Source organism: Urocitellus parryii, chromosome 3 (assembly GCF_045843805.1).
Source record: "Urocitellus parryii isolate mUroPar1 chromosome 3, mUroPar1.hap1, whole genome shotgun sequence".
NCBI lineage: Eukaryota > Metazoa > Chordata > Mammalia > Rodentia > Sciuridae > Urocitellus > Urocitellus parryii.
In genome coordinates this window covers 205,430,504-205,453,178 of record NC_135533.1, presented here as the reverse complement: position 1 = coordinate 205,453,178, position 22,675 = coordinate 205,430,504, and the positions used below count along the sequence as shown (strand labels likewise).

General features: G+C 51.1%; 1 protein-coding gene across 5 annotated transcripts in view; it reads right to left on the bottom strand.

The window, feature by feature from the left end:
• Positions 1-22,675, bottom strand: part of Eps15l1 (epidermal growth factor receptor pathway substrate 15 like 1) — a 101,114-nt gene that overhangs the window by 38,915 nt on the left and 39,524 nt on the right. For all 5 annotated transcript variants that reach the window (XM_026389826.2, XM_026389827.2, XM_026389830.2 and 2 more), the window contains 9 exons: positions 16,556-16,713; positions 14,038-14,194; positions 13,648-13,733; positions 11,248-11,320; positions 10,292-10,453; positions 8,940-9,137; positions 6,869-7,033; positions 1,556-1,679; positions 513-563 (listed from right to left, as the gene is read on the bottom strand). In XM_026389826.2, the coding sequence (XP_026245611.1) occupies positions 513-563; positions 1,556-1,679; positions 6,869-7,033; positions 8,940-9,137; positions 10,292-10,453; positions 11,248-11,320; positions 13,648-13,733; positions 14,038-14,194; positions 16,556-16,713 (1,174 nt within the window). The remainder of the gene's footprint in view (positions 1-512; positions 564-1,555; positions 1,680-6,868; positions 7,034-8,939; positions 9,138-10,291; positions 10,454-11,247; positions 11,321-13,647; positions 13,734-14,037; positions 14,195-16,555; positions 16,714-22,675) is intronic.

Below are 22,675 nucleotides of genomic sequence, written 5' to 3'. Positions count from 1 at the left end.
GAACGTCACTTCAGAAGGAAGAAGCCAGCCAGCAGGCGAGGTAAATTCCACACACTGAATGCCCAAAGGCAGGGTGCAGACAGGGACTCGCCAAAGGACTGGGAGCCACTGTCAGGGAAAACAAGTCACCAGGCTCACGCACAGTGCGATGACATCTTTTTCCGTCTTGCTGTCACCATTCTGGTTTGTGTGGATAGTCCCATGGGGCAGGGGTACTACGAGGGACAGGTAGACCCAGGGGACTGTGACATGAGTGATCACTTTGCTCTGCGTACCTGGCCCCCAGGAACTCTGCACTGGGGCCTGCGCCTCAGGTACAGTGACACCGACCGGTAAGGGACATCAGGTCAGAGGGAGCTGGATCCACAGTCAGGTTCCCTCTGGGACCGGCCTCCCCACGGCTCACTCTAAGAGCTGCCAGGGAAGCTGGGCCTTTCTCCTTGTTCCTCAACCTGAACTAAGGCTGCAAACAGTCTGAGGACTCCTGCAGGAAACGTAACCAAGGCCTTTACCTGTTGACGCAGCCTGTTGTTCGGCGAAGGGGTCATTCTGGAATGGGTCGCCTGGAAAGGAGAGAGACATGCTGAGCTCAGTGGGACGCGGACAGCCAGGAAGCAGGCCACCGGCTCTCACTGACTCCACCTGCCTGAGTTAAGGAGACCATCATCTCTTCTCTGCTGTTTCCCTTTCTGGGCACAGGAAATTAGGGGAGCAGGCAGGGCCGCTGGCTGAGGCGGTTTCTCTTGGCGAGGACACTTGAGATGAAAGGGAAGGTATGGTGGCTGGTCGCCCTGGGCCAGAGCTGGGAACATCCACACTTCTCTTTCTACACCATGTCTCCTTCCATCTCAGGCCCTCCCAGCTCCGTCAACAAGAGGAACCCCGGCTATCCCGGTCCCCGCGTGCCCCAGTGAGAAACAGCACCCCTGAGCTTGAGGAACTGCCCGATTCATCTCTTAGACCCCAGAGGCCTCCCGCCCAGGTCTGAAACTCAGAGGGGACTCCCACGGCCTCCTCCCTAGCTTGGCGTTCTTCTCAGAAATGTACAGATAGGCTTCTTGGAAGTGCTCCTTGGCTCTGAGAAATTCAGAGAAGATAGGAAACCTTGTTTCCAGATTTTTTCTGTTATTCTTGACTTGTAGTGATTCTGGGTAAACTCGTGATTAAGAGCTTAGGTTGATGTAGGAACCTGGGATTTGCAGGGGACTGGCTTTCATAATCACTGCTCTGACTACTGCGGGAACCCTGTGAGGGGAGCAAGGAGGACTTGGCCTGCTGGAGATGAGGAAATGAAGCCGTGGAAGGCCAAGGCCAGCGCCGCTGCCCACAGCCTTGGGAGTCCTGCTGGGAGCTGGAGTCCTTCCCTGGGGAACCGGCGGCTTCAGTTTGTTAGTGCTTTGTGTGAGGCAAGAGTCAGAGACTTTCTACAGGCATGAAGAACACCTTGCCTCATGCATTTCAGGCTGTACAATTCCTAGCTTTTCTGCCATTGACAACTCTAAATGGCATAAAGCAAAGAGGCCATCAATGGGAAAGTGGGTTCCAAGTGAGATACCTTTGAAGGGGTCAGCTCCTTTAAATGGGTCAGACTTGAAGGGGTCCTCCGCCTGGAAAGGATCTGGATGCAATTCTTGCGTGTTGTTGCTAAATAACAAGGTTTTATTTTTGAAAGGGTCATCCTAGAATGTTGTGAAGAGACAGGACAGAGATTTTGTTATTTGATTTAAAGCAGCTGAAATACAGAATTCTACCCCTAACTCGCATTTCCACTTGAAGTACTGTGACCCTGAGAATGACTTAGGGAAAAAAAAAATCACTGAAATGCGGGATTGGATTAATAACAACATTTACCACTGGTTCACTACTTGTGACAAATATACCATAAGGGTCACAGGGAAATTCTGCACTATGTTTGCAATTTTCCTATAAATTTACCATTCTAAAATAAAAATTGATTTGATTGAAAACAACTCAGATGTCTATCAATGGATAAATAAGTAAACAAATGTGATCCATCTGTGTAGGGGAATATTATTGAGCCACAAAAAAGGAAGGAAACTCGGTTACATGCTACAATGTGGATGAACTTTCAGGACATCATGCGGGGGTGGGGGACGCGGAATAAGCAGATCCCCCAAAAGACAAACACCAAATGGTCCCACTCATAGGAGGTCCCCTAGTCATCAAATGCACAGAAACAGAAAGTAGAAAGGTGGATGCCAGAGGCTAAGCAGGTGGGAATGGGCAGCAAGTGTTGCATGGACCCAGTTCCAATTTGGGAAGATGGGACAGAGCTGGAGGTGGATGAATGTGCTTAAGACCAGAGCTGTGCGCCTAAACGTGGTTAAGACGGTGAGTTTTCATGCTGTCTATGTGCCATAATTGAATTTCATTTGTTTATTGCCAGGGCCAGGGCGCACACCTCTGTCCCAGCTACTAGAGAGGCCGAGGCAGAAGGATCACTTGAGCCCAGGAGTTTGAGGACAGCCCAGGCAACACAGTGAGATCCAGTCTCAAAAAAAAAAAAAAATTAAAACACTGAGTTAAAAACATGCAGTATTTTTGGAAATGTCACAAAGGAGATGTTTAAGAGTCATCCAACAGCCAGAGCCCTGGCCCCACTGTGAAGTGTGCGCTCCCTCCATCATCTTGTTTCAGTGAATGTGCAGCAATATGGGCACTTAAAAACGTATAGTGGCAACTCAGCAAGACCCTGTCTCAAAATTTTAAAAAAGGGGGGGGGGCCAGGGATATGGCTCAGTGGTTAAGCACCCTGGGTTCAATCCCTGGTGCCAAAAAATAAAGTCTAATTGCTACACCAAGAAGCATGCTGGGTGTTTGCACCCTGGGAGGAAATGGGGACTTATGCAGTTAGAACTACTAGAGCATATACAGCACTTTGCATTTTTATAAAAAGGTGCTTATTTCTAGAAACAAGCAAGCATATTCAAACCAGAAGAAAAAAAAACATTTACTTTTGAAAAGCATATTTTCATAGTGGAAAATGGCTTGAAAGGGGGTGAGTTTGTGACATCCCTGGAACAGTGTGCTTGGTTTAGAAACAAGCGGCATGTTTTGCTTAAAGACACACCCTCAGTGAAAACATGAGTGTTCCCCTGTGGTATTTTTAAAAAGCATACTACCCTTCCTGAATCTGGCAGACACATCTGCATCTGTGGGACTGGAAACGGACCCATTATTCCAACCGACCAAGTCCAAGTCGTGTCAAAGCCAAGGCTTCTATGACAACACAGGCAATGGTTTGGGGAAATGACATTAAAGGTCTAAAATAAATTTTCTAACGAAGCTGATTCCGCCTGGGATGGCTGATTTAGGCCCACAGGATGGTCCCAGAGGTACCGGGTAAGAGAAAGCCATGGATCCTAGTTGTGAAGGAAGTCAAGTGGGCGAGCAGGTCTCTTCCTCAGTCTTGGCTGTGGAAGAACAGACAGTTTTCTTACCTGGGATGGGTTACCTGGAGTCTCCAACCACAGAGCTTCAAGGTGGGGAGACTGAGCCGGGTGCTCAGGCAAGCCAAGCACAGAGGCCACTGCACCGCACCTGGAGAAGTGTGTGGGCTGTGTGGAGGCCAGGGTGCTGATGACCCCGAGAAGCACATGCCCTGCTAGCAGCCCACAGGGTTCTGGGGCCCAGAGGAAAGACAGAGCAGTCCTGATCTGAGGAAGCCAGCATGACAGCCAGAAACTAAAGCCTCCCACACGGCACCTCAGATGAGCAATGTGTTGATTCCAAAGGAAGAGAGAGGGATGAGGACCTGGACAAAGTCGTGAGCTTAAGAACGACAGTTTGGCCTCACACTGAAAGCTTCCACTTGGCTGCTAAGTGACCTTTATTAACAAGCTGGTGTACTTAGTGTTTTTGATTGACATGAAGACTATGAACTAACAGGGTACAACGATGCAGAAGAGACTAAGATTCTGGGAACTCTGGCTGCAAGTCCTGCTTTGACAGCCAGAGAGAGTTCAAGAGGAACTGGCTCCTTCCCATCAGAGGAGGAGCCCAGGAAGACACTATCAGTGCTGGAGCACATGCTGAGCACGCATGGGGCCCTGGATTCCATCCCCTGTACCATCAAAAAAGAAAAAAGACTAGCGGGATTCAGGTTGCTAAGGTAAAGAAAGGTGGTTTTCAGTCCATTTCATAGACTCTGAATTAAAAACTAGATTTCCGGTCCTGTAGGTGCTGTGAGCGCCACACCACTGCCACCCACCAGGACAGTGGAACAGGTGCCACCTGAAGGTTGCACAGCACACACGTAGCCCTGTGCTGCTACCAACTGGGAACCCCGCCAAGTGTTACCAGGCAGTTTTGTTGTTATGTGACTGTCAGAGCATATGTACACAAACTAAGCTATGACGTCACCAGTGGATGTGACCTAAGGTTGGGTTACATGGTCCTTCATGGACTGAAATGTCACACAGTGCATGACTCTTCCAGGATGAATGACTTGTCCCTGCGCTTCGCAGAGGTTGGGGTCTCGAGCAAGTTCAGCAAGTGGTCAAATTCTGCCCCTCATAGGAAAAAGGGGGGCGACTCAGAGGGAGCTGAGCACTGCAGCAAGCTGTCTGAGCACAAAGCCTTGCTGTGGCTCTGGGGCCAGCTGCCACACCAACACGCTGACTTCAAGTCACTGAAGGTTTAACTTCCAGCTCTCAAGTTCCTGTTTAATAACTGTGGAAGAATCCCTAGAAGCTAGATCTGGGCTGCCTGTGACAGATGACCCAATCTGTCACAACAGACTCTCAGTGACGTGGAGGTGTGGGGCCACTGATTCCTCTCTCTCCCTAGACAGGCGGGCTGGGTGCAGAGCAGAGGCACACATTCCCACGACCAAATGAAACAAGGAACAGATACAGCGTTGGGCTGGGTGGTTCAGTAGCCTAGCGCGCATGAGGCCCTGGGTTCCATCGCCAGCACCACAGAATAGACAAGTAAATAAACCTGGCTTTAAGAATCCTGCATTTCTTGGACAAGTCACATCCTGTGAGCTGAACACTAGTGATCCGAGGAGAGCGGGCCACACCAAATTACAGATATGCCATTCTGGTCACACTGTTCTCAGGAACTAGCCCCCCACTGCACCCCCAAAGAGAACTAGGAGAATGGACTCTGCTCTGGAGCAGTCTCGAAATGCAGCAGTGAACAAAGACCCCTCTCTTCAAATAGTTTATTAAGAAATGGAAACAAACCCAAAACTGCTTTAAAAATTGTATTTGTACAACAAGATAAATACTTTCTCTTTCAGACACCAGTTGCAGGTTTCTACGTAACATATCTGACGTCTACATTCCACGAGTGAGTGGTTATTGTATAAATTTGGCCTCGCTTAAAAGATAAACAAAAATGACAAGGTAAAACAAAAACCTTGGAGGGTGGGAGGGGAGTGACTAGCTACCTGCAAATTGTCACCTCAAAGTCACCTTCTACTCAAGGAAACCAATCTTATAAAACTCACAAAACAGATGTTTAAGAGGGAGCGCTTCCCTGGACTACGACCACAGGACAAGCCAGCTATGCGAGCGGAACAGTCCAGATGAGAAAACCAAGAGCTGGCCGTAAGGCAGAAACACACGCACCAAGGACAGCCAGGAGCAAAGCATGAGACTCTGGCTCATGGAACTCACGGAGGAGGAGTGCTTGCTGCTTGAATTTAGACAAGAAGCTGACCCAGGGTGGACAGGAACCCGCGCGGCAGTCCACAGTGGAGAGAGCCTGAGGGTGGCGGGGGCCAGAGACAAGACACAGGGAAGAACATCAAGAGCGTCTGCTAAGGTCCAGGGAGGCACGTGCATTCCTATAAATTCTTGGAACCAAGTACTTAGCCAGGAAGGAGAGAAATACATCAAGAAAGGAACAGAGGCAGGTCCTCCCTGTGGACAGCGAGGCTGCGTTGTTACCGCAGAGGGAAGAGGAATCCCAGAAGCAAAGAGCAGGACTCTGAGGCAGAGCCTGGAAGCAGCAGCTGGTAGCAAAAGGACAATAGGTAAAGGCAACAGAGCGCCAGGAAGCCACCAGGCCACCCACCCAGCGGCTCCCTCCATAGCAGAGACCCACTCACTGGCCACATGACGGAACACCGCACAGGCCTGGGCTCAGGGCTGCGTCGGCAGACTCTGGCATAAACAGGGAGCTGTGACAACCTGAGAGAAGGGTCACACATGTCTGGGTCTCTGTCCTGCGAGCACACAGACATCTAAGAAGCTGACAGCCCGCCCAGGGCTTGATCGGAGCCTCAGAACACGAGGTCTCAAATAAAGTGCTGAGTTTTAAATATAACTGAAATTTCAGGAAAGAAGCCAATTTGTGGTCAAAACAGCAATACCATGGGAGGCTGCCTGCCAGGCTTTGAATCTTCACGGCCCTATCTAATATTCAAGGTGCTCCTTGTGGAAACATACGCACGGACTCCCCCGGTCCGCCATTAGTGGACCTCACACAGGGAGTGAAGAGGCCAAATCAATTCTGGTTGGTCTGAGAAGCCCTCCAGATTTGGGTGGCTGGACCACTGTAAATGCTTCTAATGGAGGTCTTTAAAAATGGGTTTTACAGGCTGGGTGAGGCTCAGTGGTAAAGCGCTCATCTAGCATGGACACGGCCCTGGGCTCCATCTCCAGCACCACACACAAAAAAAGAAAAGTGGATTTTACAAAGATTCAGGCCTATCACAGGCTTTGTCCTGGACCCCAGGAAGGAGAGCAAGTCTCCCACCCCATGCTGCAGGCCGGCATTAACATGCAGGACAACAGCAGAGCAAGGTCAGCCTGTGGGCGAGCAGAACCAAGGTAGGCCCAGCAGGCCTGTAGGTGGGGCAGATGGGGGGGCTCTAACACATTCATTCGACCTTTACCATGACTCCAAAACTTCCCCTCTCTGCCAGGGAGACGCCGTCGCTCAGGGGGGCCAGGTCGGAGAGGCTGGCGCCGCGAGCCCCGCCCAGCGCCTGGTCATGCTGCTCCAGGCTCCGGTGGGCTTCCAGGCGGCTCTCGTGCAGCTGTGAAAGCTTGCTTCTCGCCTGCGACAAAGACAGCACCAGGTCAAGGGAGCCAGGGAAACGTGACAGGTAAGACCGTTTCACTCCTGATGCCCAACTTGGGGCATTCACACGGGTGAAGAGTGTGGCAGACCATCTTTGCCACCAGAAAAGGAGACCACTTGTAAACCAGATGTGACCCTCCCTACTACTCCAGAGAGCCCAGGTTAAAAAAAATGTTCTGCCGACTCTCAATAAGATAAAAGGGGGCTGCAGCTCAGCAGCAGAGCACTTGCCTCGTACTTGTGGGGTACTGGGTTTGATCCTCAGCACCACATAAAAAATAAAGAAATAAAATACATAAAAATAAGTGTCCACCTTTAAAAAAAAATAAAATTTGGACAAAACCCAAATTTGTCATTTTGCTTGGAGTTAATAATCATTTTCTCGTACAGGGTCTCAAGACCCCACATGCTGTCCCTCCTGCCCAGAGGAGGAAGGCAGTGTCCGTGAAGAGGAGGCACTCTGCATTCACAGACCCAGGTGTGCCCCTGAACTCGGCCTCACATCTGCTCAAGTCAGTAACCTCATCCCTCTGCTTCCTCTTCTCCAAAATGGAACAACTGAGGCACCAGGGAAGCCAGGCACGGTGGCCATACCTGGAATCCCAGCTACTCAGGAAGCCGAGGCAGGAGGGTGGCGGATGTCTGAGGCCAGCCTGGGCAACCCAGCAAGGCCCCATCTCAAAAATAAAATAAAAGGGGCTGTGGCCGTGGCTCAGTGGAAGAGTGCTCACCCAGCAGGCACGAGGCCCTGGGCTCCACTCCCAGGACCAACGAAAGAAAGAAAGAAGGGGGAAAAGACCCACTGCAGGGTCTGGCCAAGTGGGCATTAATAAGTAGTAGCCATTGGTACCATCAGTCGCTGATATCATTCCTGTCTACTTGGGGGTCCTGGGTCTCATCTCAATTCTACAAATTCCCAAGATTTGGAAGGGAAAAGACTGAATAATCCCACGGACACTGACTAACAACCAGGCACAACACAGGGCACCCAGTCGTGGAATGACACATACCAGGGATCAACTCTTGCCTACAAACTGGCAGAGAGAACAAAGTGACTGGTTTAGTCCAGGAAAGAAACACAGCTTCTACTTACTTATTTATTTTGGCACCAGGGATTGAACCTAGGGGTGCTTTACCACAAACCCTTTTTCATTTTTTATTTTGAGACAAGGTCTTGCTGAATTGCTAAGACCATTTCCTCCTCAGCCTCCCGAGTTGCTGGAATTGCAGGCGTGCACCACCGCACCTGGATAGCCACTTGGATACTTGTCAAGGAGCAGATTCATAACCCACTCTATAGACTGGACACCCAAGAGCTAGGGTGGCAGCCTTTGACCATCACACATAGGAAAGCAAGGAAGGGACTGTCCTCTGCCAGCAGGCAGCAGTTGCCTGTCCCAAGAAGCCAGCACCAACCTGGTGTGCTCCAGGCAATTCAGTGTCCCATGTGGATTGACACTGGTGACATGTTGCCCTCAGTCAGCACGTGGAGGACGGCTGCTCTGCATGGACATGGAAGTTATTTCTAGACCTCGTCCTTCTTGCTTCTGCGAGGACCAGACCAGCAAGCACGTCCTCCCATCCCCTTTCTCTCCAGCCCTGCAGGTGGGTGACTATACTAGGGCTGGCGAAGAGGGCAAACTGCCTCCAGGCCAACATCAACAGGGCTGGGGACATGCCCTGGGGAGCACTCAGCACTTAACCTCCTGTCCAGGCCTCCACGAAGAGAACCCTCAGGAAGAAGGGGGGGAGATGGAAGGCAATCTGCAGGGGCACTGCAGCCATTCAGAGCTCGCCAGTGACACCTGCCCTGGGGACTGCCTGGCAGAAGAGTCCCGGTGCGGCCACACACGGCAGGGACGCCGCAGCCTCCATGGCAATACCTGGCTGATCTCCTCCTGCGTGGACTTCAGAGACTTGATGATGGTCTCCAGCTGCACTCGGCCGGCCTGAATGCTCTGCTCCAGCTGGGTCTCCTCCTGCTGCAGCCGAGTCAGCTCTGACTTGGCCCGGTTCAGGTCATCCTCCTGGGACTTCAAGTCCGACTCCTGAGATTGGATTTGGGTTTTTAAGGATGAGATCTGAAAGGAGATGTCAAAAGAATCCATAAATCAGGTACAGACAGACAAACATCACATGTTCTCACTTACACTTGGCAGTTAAAATGCTGACCTCAGAGCTGAGGAACAGAACAGTGACCCCCAGGGCCAGGAGTGGTGGGGGGGAGTAGGAGAGGGGACAGCCGACAGGTCCAGGAGCTGCTGGGGCAGTGACTTTTCCCACCCTGTAGCACAGGTGTTCTAGAACTACATACAGCAAGCTCTCACTGCATACTTCAAAACAGCAAGAGGAGAAGACTCCGAATGTTTCCAACACAAAGAAATGACTGATTTCTTTTAGAATATTATTAGTTGCAGACGGACATAATAACATTTATTTATGTATTTATTTATTTATTTATTTATTTTATGTGGTACTGGGGCTTGAACCCAGTGCCCCACATTTGCTAAGCAAGTGCTCTGCCACCGCACTACAACCCCAGCCTGAAATGATCAATGTTTAATGTGTAATGATCAGACCAGCCAATTTCCCTGAGCTAACCCTTACACGTTGTTTCATGTACTGAAATATCACACTGTACCCCAGGAATAAGTACAATGATTATGTGCCCATTAAAATGAATGACTGAATGAGAGAGCCACAGCATAGGATGCAACACGCCTCGAAAGAACTCGTGTCTCGCATTCTTGAAAGCAGCTCGGTCACAGAGGTGGTCACCCACCGGTGCCCAGAGGCCTGATTTCCTCAGAGACAAGTTCCCACATCAGAATGAAGACAGGAAAGAAGGGGCACAGCACGAGCCCTGTCTATGGCTCAGGGGCTGAACATTCCCACACAAGCCACACAGGAGGTCGCAGCAGCTTGTCACAGGTTCCTGAGGCCACAGCCTCCCTGGTCTGTAACGATGACATCAGAGGAGGGAGGAGAGGTGTCCTGGAATCCCCTCCACATTTCAGGGCACAGGTTCACGGGCACCACAGCCATTCACTTATATGACATGGACTCTAGGAACACGGGTGGGTGACTCCGAGGTAAGGACAAACGCTGGACGCTTTTCCACATGATGTTTTACGAGGAGGCCTTCTGGACACTCTGTTTTTTCAGGCCCTCAGAGTTTAGGAAGGCCTGGGGACGCCCCCTCCCCCCTCCCTACCGCGGCACGAGAAGAACTCACCATCTGAGTCTCATCCTGACACTTCTGCCGGACGTCGCTCAGCATGTCTCGGAGCTTGGCTTTCTGCTGGTCCATTTCGTCCAAGCGGTCTTGAGCATCCTGTTTCTGAGCTTCCAGCTCTTGCAGACTGCTTGTTTCCCGGTCGAGGTCATTCTGTAATTCCTAGGGAACAGTTGTGGGAAGTGAACTTGAGACTGGTTAAAATAAAGTCCACCCAAGATAATCAATTTAGAGGTGGGCAGCCAGGTACAACGGCGCATACCAGCAACTTGGGAGCCTGAGGCAGGAGGATTACAAATTTGAGGCCAGTAATTTAGCAAGACCTTGTTTCAAAATAAAAAATAAAAAGAGCTGAGAGATGTAGCTCAGCAGTAAAACACCCCAAGTTCAATCCCCAGTACACAAAATAAATGAATTAATGAAAAGTGGGTATAGGATCTGAAATTACTTTCCTCTGGGGGTTGGGCAGGAAAGAGGTGGGGAGGAGGGACGAGTCATACTGATTATGGGGATTCCTTTCGGGTTGATGGAAATGTTCTAGAACTACATACAGGTTGATGATTAAGTGCATTGAATATGCTGAAGACCACTGAATCATATGCTTTAAAAGTGAATTTCACCCAGCAGCTCAGGAGGCTGAGGCAGGAGGAATGCAAGTTCAAAGCCAGCCTCAGCAAATTAGTGATCACTAAACAACTTAGAAGAGACTTAAGCGAGACGCTGTCTGTAAATAAAATACATACAGGGCTGAGGATGTGGCCCAGCCAGTAAATGCTCCGGGGTTCAATGCTTGGTATACCAAAAAAAAAAAAAAAAAAAAAAAAAAAAAATCACTTTGAAGTTCCCGAGAGCTTCTAACTGGTGCAGAACCTAGTGCCTCTCAGGCACCATCAGGGATGTTTCCCACGCAACACTGAACACAAATTAGGTCTAGCCAAAACGAGCCATGTCCTTACTTGCACTTCGTTGGTTTTCTGTCTGATTGCCTCTTCCTTTTCTCTAATGTCTTGTTCCAGTGAGTATTTCTCTCTGAATGGTTAAAAACATTCCATGAAAACAGAGTAAGTCAACAATTGCTGTGGCACACACGTCCCTCTGCCCTACCGAAGGCCAACTCCATGCATCCCCACAGAAAGCTGCCGTGGTAACCCTGTCTGTGGGGGCAGAAGTCCAGGAATGTCACTGTGACTCCTGGCTCTACAAGTTTGGATATGGGTTGAGTGTGTCCCCTACAGGGTCATGTGCTGGAGCTTGGTCCCCAGTGGTGTGGTGAAATGAGGGAACCTTGAAAAGGTGGGGCGTGGTTCAGGATAATCAGGTAGCCAGGGATGCTGCCCTCTGAGGAGATTAAGCCTGGTTAGTTCCATGGATCAAGTCTTTGTAAAATACCAAGCTAGCCAAGCCCAGGGGAGCAGGTCTGTAACCCCAGCAAGTCGAGAAGCTGAGGCAGAAGGACCACAACTCTGATGATGCCTGGATAACTCAGTGAGACCCTGTCTCTAAAAAAAGAGTGGGAATGTAGCTCAGTGGTAAAGCACCCCTAGGTCCCATTCCCAGTACTGCAGAGGGAGGGAGAGAGAGAGGGAGAGGAAGAGGCAGAGGGGGGGAGAGGGGGGGAGGGGGGGAGAGGGGGGAGAGGGAGGGGGGAGGGGAGGGAGAGGGGGGAGGGGGAGGGAGAGGGGGGGAGGGGGAGGGAGAGGGGGGAGGGGGAGGGAGAGGGGGGGAGGGGGGAGGGGAGGGGGGAGGGGGGGAGAGAGAGAGAGAGAGAGAGAGAGAGAGAGAGAGAGAGAGAGAGAGAGGGAGGGAGAGAGAGAGAGAGAGAGAGGGAGAGGGAGAGAGGGAGGGAGGGAGAGAAAGCCTGGCTCCTTAATCCCTGTGGCTTCCTATCTCACTGTGTGATTGGCCTCACAACACTGATTCCATCCACCCTGAGGTTCTCACCAGAGGCCAAACAGATGGTGTCACCCCATCTTGGATTTCCAGCCTCCAAAACTATGAACTAAGAAAACTCTTTTCTTTTTTACATTACTTGGTCTCAGGTATTTTGTTATAATAACAAAAAAAATAGACTGATACAATAATCCTCTCCCTCCAACTGTGGGTAGGATTGTCAATACGATGAAGCTTCCCTCTCTATGCAACTACCCTTTAGAAGCAGAGCGCTTCCTCCACCCAGTGGCTAAAGAATTTGGAACCCTCCCAAGTATGACAAGGACTTGACCTAATGTTGCCGACTTAGAAGGTGGAGGGGCTATATAAGAAGGAACGTGGATGGTCTTTAGGAACAGGAGTGGTTACAGCTGACGTCAGCAAGGAAACAGAGATCTCAGACCCACAGTTGCAAGGAACTGGCTTCTGCCAACACCTGGATGAGCTCAGAGGTGGAGTGTCCCTCCCAACCCCCCAAGTCCTCTGACAAAAGCCAGCTGACCTTGCCCTTAGGCTGTGAGACCCTCATAGAAAGCCCTGTCCAGCTCACCTAAGACATCTGACTTTTGGAACTACAAGATAATATGTTAGCACTGTTTTGAGATGCTCCATTTTATGTGATTTTGTTACACAGCTAAAAGAAAACAATGTCTTCTCTACGGCCATATTTAGGCTTGGTGCGCACTGGGCCCCTCAGAAGCACTGATGGATGCTGAGGACCTGTTCACAGGCTAGTGGGGGAGACTTATGACAAAGAAACGCACAAATGAGCATCGCCGGAAGGCCATAAGGACTATGGAGGGGAATACTGTCCTGCACAGGATGACTGGGGAAGGCCTCCCCAGGAGGTGGCCTGTGAATGAGGGCCCAGGGTAGAAGAGCCCCCTGGGTGACAGAACAGGAAGGAAAAGCTGGACAGGAGCCACAGTGAGAAATCTGCAGGGATACAGAGCGAGCTGGGTCATTCCTCTGGTTTGCAGTGGGAAGTGCTGCTGAGGTGCCCAGGCCCTGTGGTGGCCCCAGCTGTCCCCTACAGGAGGCAGGTGGAGCTGGCCACTGTGCACGCCAAGCACTCAGAGGGGACCCATCTGTCTCCTCAGCTGTACACACAGCTGCTACCAAATCGCCACCAGCATCCCTTGGGTCACATCCTGAATGTGTGAGTCCATCAGGAGGGGTCAATGGGTATGGCCCTCGTCACCACAGGATCAGGCCCACACCCACTCAGAGTGAAGCTGCCATTATTCAGGCCCCATAAGCCAATTCAGGAGCTCAGAGGAATCCATGTCCCTTCCTCGTTCTGAAGAAACTTGACCGCCACAGGTCCATGCAAGCCTCTGGTACTTCCTATAATGACCTGGCAGAGTGCTCTGGATTTGGACCCAAGCGGACCAAGGGGGTAGAAGGACGAGCAGTTTTCAACATACCTCTGTAACTGGGCGATCTCCTGGCTAATGTCATCAAGCTCTTTCACACCAGTGAACTCTCCAGATGCAAGAGAACTTGAGCTGTCCTGGGACCAAATTCAGGTACAGAGTCACTGACTGGCAAGCTGACATCACAAAACAGCAGGGACTAGAGGTCCCAGGGACAAAATCATCTTCTCCTTAGTTCATAGTGGGAGGGGACAAAAGGGCTGGTTCCCAGGCTGGGGAAGAAGTGGGTTGAGCCCCCACTCTGGGGAACTGAAGGCCTGGACTGCAGGGAGGTGGCCGAGGCCGCTGTGGGGCTCATGCAGGGTGCCAGCGCCACCTTGTGGCTGATGGCGGGAAGCAATGCAAAGAAAACGGGGTGCTGGGTGGGGTGGGGCTACTCACCGGAATTGGAGTGCCTCTTTCGGAGGGTGGGACCATGTCTGGTGAGAGGACTTGAGGGGGATCGATGCCTTTACTGACCTTCTGCTGAATGAAATACATAGCTAACGCGAACTGATCTTTGCTTAACTTCCCAGTTTGCCTTGTGTCAGCCAGGGCCCTGGAGAAACGCGGGGATGTTCATTATGTCACGCTTGCCAGGTTCATCCTGTGACAAGCACAAGGCAGGAAACCCCTGCTTTTAAAGAAATGACAACAAAAGCAAGGACAGCAGGGCACCATGGAAGGCCCCCAACTTTTTGAGCTTAACATCTTGTTCCTGGAAGCAGTCCTGGGGTCCCCAGGCCCCAGCTCATCCATCAGACAGGCACCCTGCCCTCCAGCTGGCCACGAAGGGGCTGTCAGGGCAGGAAGTGGTTCTCACCAGGTGCAGAACCACAAGCCCTCCCTGCAGACTCAGGGGCTGGCCCCTTGGGAAAAGCTAACTGGCCACCAGAAGGCCCTTTGCTTTCTTTATCACCTGTACCAGGCAGACCCCAGGAGCTCTCTCTGCTTCTTCTGCCCACGTGAGGACACTGCAGGAAGAGGGCATCCGCAAACCAGGCAGTGACCCTCACCAGATACCTTGGTCTTAGGCTTCCCAGCCTCTAGGACTGTGAGAGATCCGTTGTTTAACCGTCCTCTGCGTATTTGTTACAGCAGCCCAAACAAACCGAACACTCCCCTTGGGCTCAAAGAGACTGCTCTGGGACCATGGTCCCATTGCTCAAGGCAGACCCCATGGCTAAAGTGTCTCCTGCCCACTGGCTTTCTAATGTCCTCAAAGTCAGTACCACAGGGCATGTGAACTGCAGCAGGCAGTGGCCCTGCAGAACTTGAGTAAGAAGATCCATGACATTCCAGGTAACCACGGAATAAGAACTAAGAGACGCAGATGCAGCCTGTCCTTCCTCTCACCATCCACTCCACACAAGTGCACATGGTGACTGCAGGAACAATGACACAGTTTTTAATAAGGAACAAAGGAAAGCTGGGGGTGCTCAACACCATCAGACCAGGGATGATTAGATCTCATGGAAGTTCGCTGACAAAGGTTGGTCTTAAAATGTCTTGGTTGGCCAGGTGCAGTGGCTCATGCCTGTAATTCCAGCAGCTCAGGAGGCTGAGGCAGGAGGATGGTGAGTTGAATGCCAGCCTCAGCAACTCAGCAAGGCCAGAAACAACTTAGGGAGACCCTGTCTCTCTCTAAATAAAATATAAAAAGGGCTGAGGATATACCGTGGTGGTTGAGCACCCCCTGGGGTTCAATCCCTAGTATCCAAAAGAAAAGAAAAAAGAAATAAATAGAATATCTTGGTTAGGCCACAATTACAGTTTTGCTCTGTCAGGGTTTCTCCCAGGTGTGCCTGCGGAGGGCCACAGCCTGCTCCTGGGCTGTGGCTGCCCCTCCTCTCCCGTGGTCTCTCCAGGGGCACAGCCCCAAGGCCAACATTCGAAGGGCCCATGGAAGGAGAACCAGGCTCTGGGGCTGTTGTCGGCTACCGCACCACACCAGATGCCCTGTCTGACACCACCTGCCTGGGGCGGGGCGGAGAGGGGCCATGAGGGAGACAGAGCCTCCATCCTTTGGCTGCCTGTAGTTCCTTTTGGTGTGTTGCTTCCACATCAGCTCTGCCTGTCCCCTCTGCCACCTGCACCCTAATCTAGAGTCTCATTTTAACTTCCCTTGTGATTATTCTTGATCTTGCTCCTGCTCTATCCCCTGACCCCTTGAAAGGAAGTTTCCTTGCTTTCTTCCTTTTTGATCTGAGCACATTCATGATTTCATTTTTGTTTTGTTTTGTTTTGTTTTGGCACGCTAGGTAAGCGCCCTGCCCCCAAGCTACATGTACTCTAGTTCAGGACTTAATTGCCATTTCCCCATCAGTAGGTCATTTATAGTTGCAATACACACTGCAGGCTGCTCTCCCTGCCTGGTTCTTTACACTGCAGCTAGGGCACGCTGCTGCTGTCGTGGGACTGGGCTGGATCCGTTTCAGGATCATAAAGGGGCTGTTGCATTTTACTGCTGTCTAAAAGGCCCAGGCTGAGGTGTCTCCCTGGCTCACCCACCCCAGGAAGCCAAGGCTTGGCCTTTACAGAGCAGGACTCCTAGGGAGGCGGCCCAGGCCTGACTCCCGGTGTGGTGCTGCTGGAGCCTCCAGAGCCCTACTGCTTGTGCCTCCGAGGTGTGGCCGAGGCCAGCCCCACAGCTGGCTGTGGTGATAAAGCCAGCTGTGCAAGCAGAGAGCATTCTAGAGGGCACCCACAGAGCCCCTTCTGGAAGACAGGGAGCTGACCGGGGAGCATGGAGCGGAGTCTTTACACTCACCCTTTGCCCGACCCCCATCAATTGATGAGGCCAGACACAGGTCACTGCGCTGAGTTAGAGACCCTGACCACAGCCTGATCACCTCTCCCCCAGCACAGTCCTCTCCCAAGGGACCCCTAAAGCTACCCCAGAGCTATGACTTCCCCTTACCAGATGTGTGCTAGAAGATTCTGGGTGAGGCCTGAGTGCATGAAGATCTCCTTCACCTCCTGACCACTCACATAGCCATCCAGGTCCAGGTCAGTCTTGAGGAAGATCTCATCGAATCGCATTTTGTCCGCCACCGGCACCACCCAGGTCACTGTTGGCTGAAATGGTTTTTTCATATTGGTTAACTCAGAAGCTGTCTAGGACCTATAGGCACATATTTTTTGATGGTGGAATGATCCAAGTACAGTCACACACTTGGTTTCAGACTCAACTCAGGATTCCAGGAGATGACAGAGCAGAGAGGATCCTGTCTAAAGGGGGAAAACTGAAGCCGAGGGAGGTTGATGCAACTCCGTCTGCCCAGCCCCTTGCTCTCTTGACACCTGAAAGGAGGTAAAGACCCAGAGGACTCATCTGCTTTGAGCCCTCACCCCTGCCACTTGGGTGGCAAGAGAAGCTGGCAACCTTCTTCAGGAGGAACTCCAGGCAGACCACAGAAGACCCTCCTGAGCACCCAGTGCAGAAGGACCATCTCTCAAGAACCCGCCTGGGCCCCAGGAGCTGGCAGTGCCCACGGCCCAGGCTTTGGCACACCATCCTTCTTTGTCCCTGACCCCACTCCAAGATGACAAAGATGACTTCCCCCTGCTCAGGTACCAGCACACACGTCACTGACAGGTCACGAGGCATATGTGCAGGGCAGGCAGGTACTCAGGGAACCATGTGGTGGTGAGGAGACGCTGGGCCCCAGACAAGCACAGGGGCCGAACACCAGACCCCAGCACCTGTGCTGTCTCGGAGGTCTGTTCTGAAGACGGATGACAGCCCTGGGGCTGAGCCCTGCTGCACGTGGGGCCTCTCATGCCAACTGCTCAAGTTCTGCTTAAGAAAATTAACTTCCGCCAGGGCCAACCTCCCGACTGAGGCTTCCAGGGCCCTCAGGAAGAGCACTTGGAAGCAGGCCTCCCAGGGACATGCCACCTCACACCTTAGACCATCTTTTTATGTCGGGCTCACAGCATCTCTGCCCTTGATTTTAGAAACATCCCTCTGTACCTGAGGACAACTGGCTCAGAACCAAGGACACACAACCTGCAGCTGCTCAGTCTCCCATACACAACAGCACAACATCCTGGTGTAACCTCACACTTCTTCCACAAGTTCAAAGCCACACTCAATACTATGTAAGTGGCACCTCACAGTCATCATGCTGCATGTTTTAGGAAACAATGGAAGAAAACCAAAGTCTGTGCTTGCTCAGTTAGACACAATTTTTCTTTTTCTGAAAAAAATTTTTTTTTTTGGTGGTGCTGGGGATGAACCCAGGGCCTTTGCACACGAGGCAGGCCCTCTACCAACTGAGCTACTTCCCCAGCCCTCTGACTGTTTTTGATTGTGGTTGTTGAATGCAGAACCCACAGAGAAGGAGAGGCTGGCTGCAGGTGATACCTGGGCTGGAGGCCAGCCCACGAAGAGCGCGTGATGCCTCGGCCTGTGGGGCTCTGGGTTCCAGCCCGGCCCCACGGAGGCAAACCCTCTACCAACTGCCCTTCAGTTATACGGCAACAGCAATGAGAACCAGCACCCCACCAGACTGTCCAGGGGAGGAGGAAAAGGACTGGAAACGCAGGCTAAAGGACACACTGCTGCTGTAGGGACACATCAGAAAGGTGCCCAGCGTTTGGTTCTTATAAGAAACTGCCAGCCGATGCCTGAGCCGCCAGTCAGAGCCGCTTCTTTTGGTTGAGAGGATGCAAAAGCTAACAAAAGTCAACATGAGGAAACAGGGGGGTGGGAAAGAGTGGCTGGACTTGATCAGTGCGCGCTGCACATAAATATCACACTGAATACCTCTTCATGAAAATAAATACATAAAAACAAATACACATCCCACTAAAAACAAGAGGGGGTTCTCAAAGTGCGTGGACAACCCAAGGATGTTAGGAAGTATCACGGAGGAGAAGGACTTTGTATCCGACACTGGGAACCAAGGCTGAGCTCATCCTCTTACGAACAGGACCCTCACCATCTAACTCTACCACCATGCTTTCGTGAGCATTGGGAACTGAGAGAGCAAGCTCAGGAAGCAAAGCACACCATGTTACCCCAATGGCTTCAGTCCTGGGGTTTCAGGTAGAGGGTAGAATAATTTAATAGGAAGGAATTTACCAAAAACTATCAAAATCTATGGACCTGATTTAAACAGTGAGAGTTCAGATGGTAAGACAGACTGAGGCTGTACTTGGGGCATTTTACCAGGTAAATTGTGGATGCCGCCTTGGGTCTGTTGTGGAGCAGTTGGGGTGGCCATGAAGAGGTACATAATACGGGCATGGTGACACACATCTGTAATCCCAGAGACCTGGGAGGCTGAGGCAGGAGGACTGCAAGTTCCAGGCCAGCCTCAGCAACTTAGCAAGACCCTGTCTCGAAATTCATAAAAAAGGGGCTAGGATGCAACTCAGTGGTATAACACCCCTGGGTTCAATCTCCACCAAACCAACCAATCAACCACAACCAACCAACCTGTACGTAAAAGAAACTTAGTGACAAAAGGGCTGGCTATGGTTTAAATGTGTTCCAGAACGCCATGCTGGGGACTTGGTTCCCAGTGCTACTGTGTTGAGAGGTGGGACCAGAGGTGACTGGGTAGTACGGGATCTGCTCTCATGAAAGGTGCTATAATTTGGATCTCCAATACCCCTCAAAGACTGATGTGTTGAAGAGCCATAAACTGAATTCTCTGAAACTGTGAGCCAAACTAAAACCCCTTTAAAAGTCGATTATCTCAGGTATTCTGTCACAGCCACGGCAAAGGATGACCACACAATGGACAGACACATTCGTGTATGGATTACTGGGTTCTCTTGGAGTGGCTTTGCTATAAAAGTGAGTTCTCTCTAGCAGGCTTGCTCTGCCTCACCAAGTAATGCCCTCCCGTGCTGCCGTGCACCCTCATGATGGCCTTCTCAGGCTCCATCTTTATTCTGTGTGCCAAATAAACTTCTGTTTATAAACCGCTCAGTGTGTAGGATCCAGTTACAACAACAGGAAGTGGACTAATGTTAAGTGGCTAGAGCAAACTCATCTCAGAAGCCAGGGATCCCCAGAGGTGACAATGAGACCGACAGGCTATATTGACAGTGGATGTCCCACAGGTCCTAAGAAATTACAACTCTGGGATGGCAAGAATCCCAGTATTTGCTGTACCAACAAAATGAACTTGTTGCCTGCCTTCTGGGGCCTTGGGGTACACCAGTGGCAAGACTCTGATGCCAATGTGGTTACAAACCCAACAACATGGGACAGCCATCTCCTTGAAGCTATGTGTCCCTAGAAAAAGCAGGGATTTCAAGCTGGTTCAACAGTGACAGAACCTAAACAAAGGAGAACAGTCCCTGATGGATGAAAGAAGTTTCGCCCCAACCTGGTCAGAGGGCAGAGCTGGGAAGCCCCTGGGGTAATCTGGACAGAGTCATGGGCCGGAGGATGAGAAGGGGGGCATATGTCAATTGGGGGGTCCCTGGAAATGTCCGTTTTACTGACTGTGATTCCACCAGTTGCCCCTGTCCTTGCAGGAGGAGAGGTACCCTCCCACCTACCCACACAGAGGCCACTGGTAAAATTGGCCCAGCTGGGGTTGGCAGCACGCCCCCATGACCTGGGGACAACTGTGGGGTGACCAGGGAGGCTGGTTTGCCTGGGCCAGCAGGTGAGTTCAGCTCCACTTGCTTCCTGGCCAGGAAGACAAAATGTATACTTAGCAAGAACTCTTGGAAGGAATTCTGCAGATGCAAGGTGCTAGGCTGTCTTGGAAAACACTTCACACAAGTGCTAAATGGCCCCCTCAACCTCACTCTGACCTCCCGTCCCTGCGCTGGCTCATCCGGCTCCTGCCTTCACCTGTTTCTAGAACATACTAGGTGCTCCCAACTCAGAGCTTCAGACAGGCTGGTCCTCTGATGGCTTCCTGTCAGGTTCAGCTCTGCTGTCACCTCGTTGGTGGCCTTCCAGCTGACTCATCCACAGGATCACTTTCTCCCTGCCCCTAGCACTCCCAGGCTGGGCCCTGCCCTGCTTTCTCAAGGCTGTTGGGCCTTCCTTGGGCCACTGACTTGCTTATCATCCATGTTCCCTGTGGCAACCTCAAGACACTCAGGATGCACCAGGGTCTCGCTCACGTTCCACGTGGGCAAGGGAAAGGGTGCCCGTCAGAGGAATGGGCTAGCTGAGAAATAAAAGCAAAGAAAAGGGTACCAAAAAATAAACACAAGAGACCAGAAATTGAGGCTGGGGATGTGGCTCAAGTAGTAGCGCGCTCATCTGGCATGTGTGCGGCCCGGGTTCGATTCTCAGCACCACATACAAACAAAGATGTTGTGTCCGCCAAAAACTAAAAAATAAATATTAAAAAAAAAAAGAGACCAGAAATTAAGTTTTCAGAGTTGGAGCAGCAATGGGCTAAGCCGACCAGAGGGGTACAGCTTCTAACAAAGAAAGGAGCCCGCGCTTGCTTTATTTATAATGGAACAGATCAAAAGGATTTGATAGAAGCTTCTACACGAAAAACAGAATGGGGTAGGGGTAAGTAGGCTGTTTAGTTCTTAATGGGTCACGGCCATCTCTGGTGCATACAGAACCTCTGATGGAGCTAAGCAGGAGGCCACATGCATTGGGCCTTCTCAAACCAGCAAGGCTGCAACTGCAAGTTCCCAATGCCAGGCTTTCCTACCTAATGTCTTCCTCGACAATTTGGTTCACGCACAATTTCATGTGTGGCTTCCTGTACCCAGGCATGGCTAGGGAGCTAACGGGCCATCAGGACTCTGGGCTCGTTAACAGCCAGCAGCGGCCGCGTCCTGTCCCTCCACCTCCACCAGCTGGGGCAGTGAGGAGAGCTGGTGAGCCCCCGTGACGGAGCCCCTTCAGCTCTCTCCGAAGCCTCATTAATCTCTGGGGACAGTGCTGCATCCTCCCAGCTCCTTGGCAATGAGCCTCCTGAGCTGAATACTTAACAAGTTCAACACAAGCAAGAGAAAACGCTGTCTGACTACCCCGTCTCACTGTCCTTAGCCGTATTCGGTAGCTGTGTGGGATGGTGTCTGGCCACCTGCTTGTCATTACTTTTTCTTTGAAAGAACAAATGAGGCTGGAAAAGAAACATGATTCCAGACTAAACTCATTCTCTTTTTTGCATGTTTCAGACAATCTCAAAGGTGCCCTTCTATTCAGAGCCCACTGAGCAGTTACATTTGCCAAAACAAGAAACCTCTAATTTTGGGTGGTTTGTTTTGAGACAGGGTTTTGCTACATTGCCCAGGCAGGCCTCAAACTCCCAATCCTCCTGCCTCAGTCTCCCGAGTAGCTGGGAGCACAGGCACCACCGTGCCTGGCTCCACCTACAGCTTTTAAGAATCCCACTGCTGGAGCTGGGCTGTGGCTCCATGGTGGAGCACTTGCCTAGCATGTGTGAGGCACTGGGTTTGATTCACAGCACCACATGCACATAAATGAATAAAATAAAGGGCCACCAACAACTAAAAACACAAAAAACAAAACAAAAAAAAAGAATCCCACTTAGTTTTTGGCGGACACAACATCTTTGTTGGTATATGGTGCTGAGGATCGAACCTGGGGCCGCACGCATGCCAGGCGAGCGAGCTACCGCTTGAGCCACATCCCCAGCCCAGAATCCCACTTTTGAAACAGTTGTTTGCTCTAGCAGGCAACTCCCAATTACAGTGAAAAAGATTCTCATCTGAAAAGGTATTAATATTAATATTTATTATATAGGGAACTTGAGCATCCTCTGGGGAGCCTGGAACCAATCCCCCATGGATACAAAGAGATGACTACTTACTGAAGTTCAAGTGAATAAGAAAGTTAATTCTGAATCCCTACAGTATTTAAAAAAAAAAAAAAAAAAAAAAAACTTCATCAGCCGGGCACAGTGGCGCACGCCTGTAATCCCAGCAGCTTGCTCAAGAGGTTGAGGCAGGAGGATCGTGAGTTCAAAGCCATCCTCAACAAGCGAGGCACTAAGCAACTCAGTGATACCCTGTCTCTAAATAAAATACAAAATAGGGCTGGGGATGTGGCTCATGGTCGAGAGTCCCTGAG